This window comes from Entamoeba dispar, genomic scaffold (assembly GCF_000209125.1).
Source record: "Entamoeba dispar SAW760 scf_1105229459527 genomic scaffold, whole genome shotgun sequence".
Lineage (NCBI taxonomy): Eukaryota > Evosea > Mastigamoebida > Endamoebidae > Entamoeba > Entamoeba dispar.
Window position 1 is genome coordinate 1 of NW_001853737.1, and position 3,451 is coordinate 3,451.

General features: G+C 32.6%; 3 protein-coding genes across 3 annotated transcripts, besides 1 other annotated feature; 2 read left to right on the forward strand and 1 right to left on the reverse strand.

Moving 5' to 3' along the window:
- EDI_188400 (40S ribosomal protein S2, putative) lies at positions 1–740 on the forward strand (the record flags this gene model as incomplete). Its single annotated transcript, XM_001735903.1, has 1 exon — positions 1–740. A coding segment is annotated over one exon (740 nt), but the record flags the coding sequence as incomplete, so codon positions are not given.
- A 19-nt stretch (positions 741–759) lies between these two features.
- Positions 760–838: a sequence feature (AT_rich).
- A 330-nt stretch (positions 839–1,168) lies between these two features.
- On the reverse strand, positions 1,169–2,587 carry EDI_188410 (histone acetyltransferase type B subunit, putative; the record flags this gene model as incomplete). The annotated part of the gene is made up of 1 exon (XM_001735904.1): positions 1,169–2,587. One exon carries the CDS (start codon positions 2,585–2,587, stop codon positions 1,169–1,171), a length of 1,419 nt encoding a protein of 472 aa, XP_001735956.1.
- Positions 2,588–2,885: 298 nt separating this feature from the next.
- EDI_188420 (60S ribosomal protein L15, putative) lies at positions 2,886–3,451 on the forward strand (the record flags this gene model as incomplete). The annotated part of the gene is made up of 1 exon (XM_001735905.1): positions 2,886–3,451. A coding segment is annotated over one exon (566 nt), but the record flags the coding sequence as incomplete, so codon positions are not given.

Here is a 3,451-nt window from a genome sequence, read left to right on the forward strand (position 1 = left end):
AAAGACAATTCGGAAATAGAAGAGGAGGAAGAGGAGCACCAAGAGGAAGAGGAGCTAGAAAAGATGGAGCTTCAGATGGATGGACACCAGTCACCAAGCTTGGAAGATTAGTTAAAGACGGAAAAGTAAAGAGTATTGATCAAATCTTTGAATTTGGTATTAAAATTAAAGAATATCAAATTGTTGATCATCTTCTTCCAGGTCTTAAAGAAGAAGTTATGACTATGCAATCAGTCCAAAAACAAACTTCAGCCGGTCAAAGAACCAGATTAAAGGCATATGTTGCTATTGGAGATCACAATGGTCATGTTGGACTTGGAGTTAAATGTGCTAAAGAAGTTGCTGAAGCCATTAAAGGAGCTATGATCCAAGCTAAATTAGCTATGGTTCCAGTTAGAAGAGGATATTGGGGAGCTACTATTGGAGAAGTTCACACAGTCCCATGTAAACTTACTGGTGCATGTGGTTCAGTCCGTGTCAGACTTGTTCCAGCCCCAAGAGGAACTGGTATTGTTGCAGCACCAACACCAAAGAAATTCTTAATTCTTGCAGGTATTGAAGATGTTTTCACTCAAACTACTGGACACACCAAGACTCTTGGTAACTTTGTTAAAGCTACTTATGATGCTGTCAGACAATCATATGGATTCCAAACAAAAGATTTATGGAAAACTGGAGGAATTAAACAATCACCAATGGATAAGTATGCTAAAATTCTTGCTGAATCCAAGAAGAATTAAATTTTAATCCTTTTTGTTCTATTTTTTTATTTTTCATTATTGTTAAACAGTATTTTTCATTAATTTTTTGTTTTATAAATTTTTGTTTTTTTTTTAATGAATTGTTTACAACCTTATTCACATTTATAACCATAATGGAGTTATAAAATGTCATTTTTGTACTTATTTTGTTTAAGTCTTTAATTAGTAATGGTTGAGTTTGGAATGAATACATTTTCATCAACATTACCAATTTGTGATGTTAATTCAATTGTTTGAGATTTCTATTTAAATTTGGTACAATAACACTAGGGCGATTGATTCTTTATTTTTGTCATATTGTGTTGTTACTTTTCATAACATTACTTCTTGAATTTATTGATTATGTCATGAAATTAATTCGTCATTCAAAACAAAACTTTTCAAAGAAAAAACGAATAAATTATCATTCAAAGTTTCAAAAATTGTGGTTTGAGAATACTTCTATCTTCTTTCATTAAACTTTCCATTGGTCTCCAGAACTGAATATCTCTTCCATCACCAGATGTACCAATAACATATGGTATTTCTGGATTCCATAAAGCATCAAATACTTCATTTAAATGTCCAGAATGTCCAAATAAAAATTCTGATCCACCGTCATCAGCATCATTCGATGTTTGGTCTTCTCCTACTTTACTCATATCATAGATTCGTACTATATGATCTTTAGATGCAGTACAAACAAACCCTTTATTAATTGAACTGAGACAGCAACAATTAATTCCATCTTGTGGACCAAACAGATGACAAAGTTCTTGATTTGGTTTTCTCAGATCCCAAAATCTAACAAAACCATCAATTCCCCCTCCAGTAATAAACAGTGTTGAATAATTTGGATCAAATGAACATGCATTAGCATCTCCTTCATGTGTTTCTTTAAACTCTATTTCAGTCTTTAATGTACGATAATCAGTAATTAATGCTCTTCCATCCTCTCCAACAGATAACATGATTTCACTTTGATTATTCCAACATACATCGTTTATAGAATCATGCACATTTTTTATTGAAATTCCTTCTGATACTTCTGTGTTAAATATATGAAGATTGCCTTCTTCACATACTGTAAATGTTCCTAAAAGAAGATTTGACCAACAAATACCAAACCCACCTCCAGGAGTACGTTTACATGGTTGTGGGTCAGTTTCATTAAAATTATATATATAACAATTCCCATCAGAAGATGTTGTCACACAAATGTTTTTGTCTTGTGGCATTGTTCTTATTCTTCTTACATCTCCTGAATGTGAAACTAATGCAATTTCATCAATACGATCACTACAATTAAACTCACCAACCATCCCATCTACAAACGGAGATGGTTTGACTGTTCCTAATGGAATAGAGGTAAAAGCTTTAATTACAAAAGCATTTTCTCCATTCGTTCCATAAACAAATTCTTGTTTGGCAATATCATTATTTCTCTCTACAATATTTCCCCAATCAAATGTAGTGCTATATGGAAATGATGTTTCATAAGTAGTTAAAAATGAATAGAGATAAATAGCATTAGATTTCCAAGTTTCATATTCACGAGCAATTTTAGCAGCTTTTTGTTGAATATTAACATCCTCTTCTTCCATTTCGTTATTATCAATATCTTCTTCCATCAATTCTTTCATTTCTCTTTTTTCTTCTTTTTCTTCAACAAGTTGTTTTACATGTTTTTCAGTGTCATTTGCAACTTCTTCTATTATTTGTTGAAAACTCTTTGAAGTGTTTGGTTGATGTGTTTCAATTGAATATCCATTTGTATTAATTTTAGAATCATTACCAAGATTTACTGGTTGTAGTCGTTTTCTCTTTGCAGCACTAGTGTCATCCATTCAGAGTAAAGGTGAGTTAATTAATGAGATGATTTTTGAAGGAGTGAATAATCATTTTAAAGTGATATGAGAGTAATTGAAGAAGTCATGAGAATAAGACTGGAAAATTGAGGAAAAATGGGTAAAATTTTAGTTAGATAAAATTGATTAGAATAATGGATAAAAACAGGAAGAAAAGAGTATTAAGGAAGAACAGACCGAATTGAGAAATAGTAAAAAGTATAAAAAAAAGAATAATAAGAACCCTAGTATAAGGAACTATAAAACCTAAAAACTAAAGTAAGTAGAACTCGGATCGATGGGAGCTTATAAATACATCAACGCCCTTAATAGAAAGAAACAAAGTGATGTCTTAAGATTCCTTAGACGTATTAGATGCTGGGAATTAAGACATCTCCCAAGAATTCACCGTGTTGCACGACCAACTAACCCAGAAAGAGCTAGAAGATTAGGATATAAACCAAAAGACGGATTTGTCATTTACTCAGTTAGAATTCATAGAGGAAACAGAAAGGTTAGTGCCAGAAAAGGTATTGTTCACAGAAAACCAGCTTGCCAAGGTATTCATAAGATTAAGAGAGTCAAATCACTTCAAGCCATTGCAGAACAAAGAGTTGGAAAACACTGTGGAGCTCTTAGAGTTCTCAATTCATACTTCATTGGACAAGACTCAACTTACAGATTCTTTGAAGTCATCCTTGTTGATCCATTTAACGCTGCCATTAGAAACGATCCAAAGATGAATTGGATTTGTGCTGATAAACAAAAGAGAAGAGAAGCTAGAGGACTTACTTCAGCTGCTAAGAAATCAAGAGGATTCACTGGTAAAGGAAGAAGATATAACAAGATTGGTGCTGGTGCTCG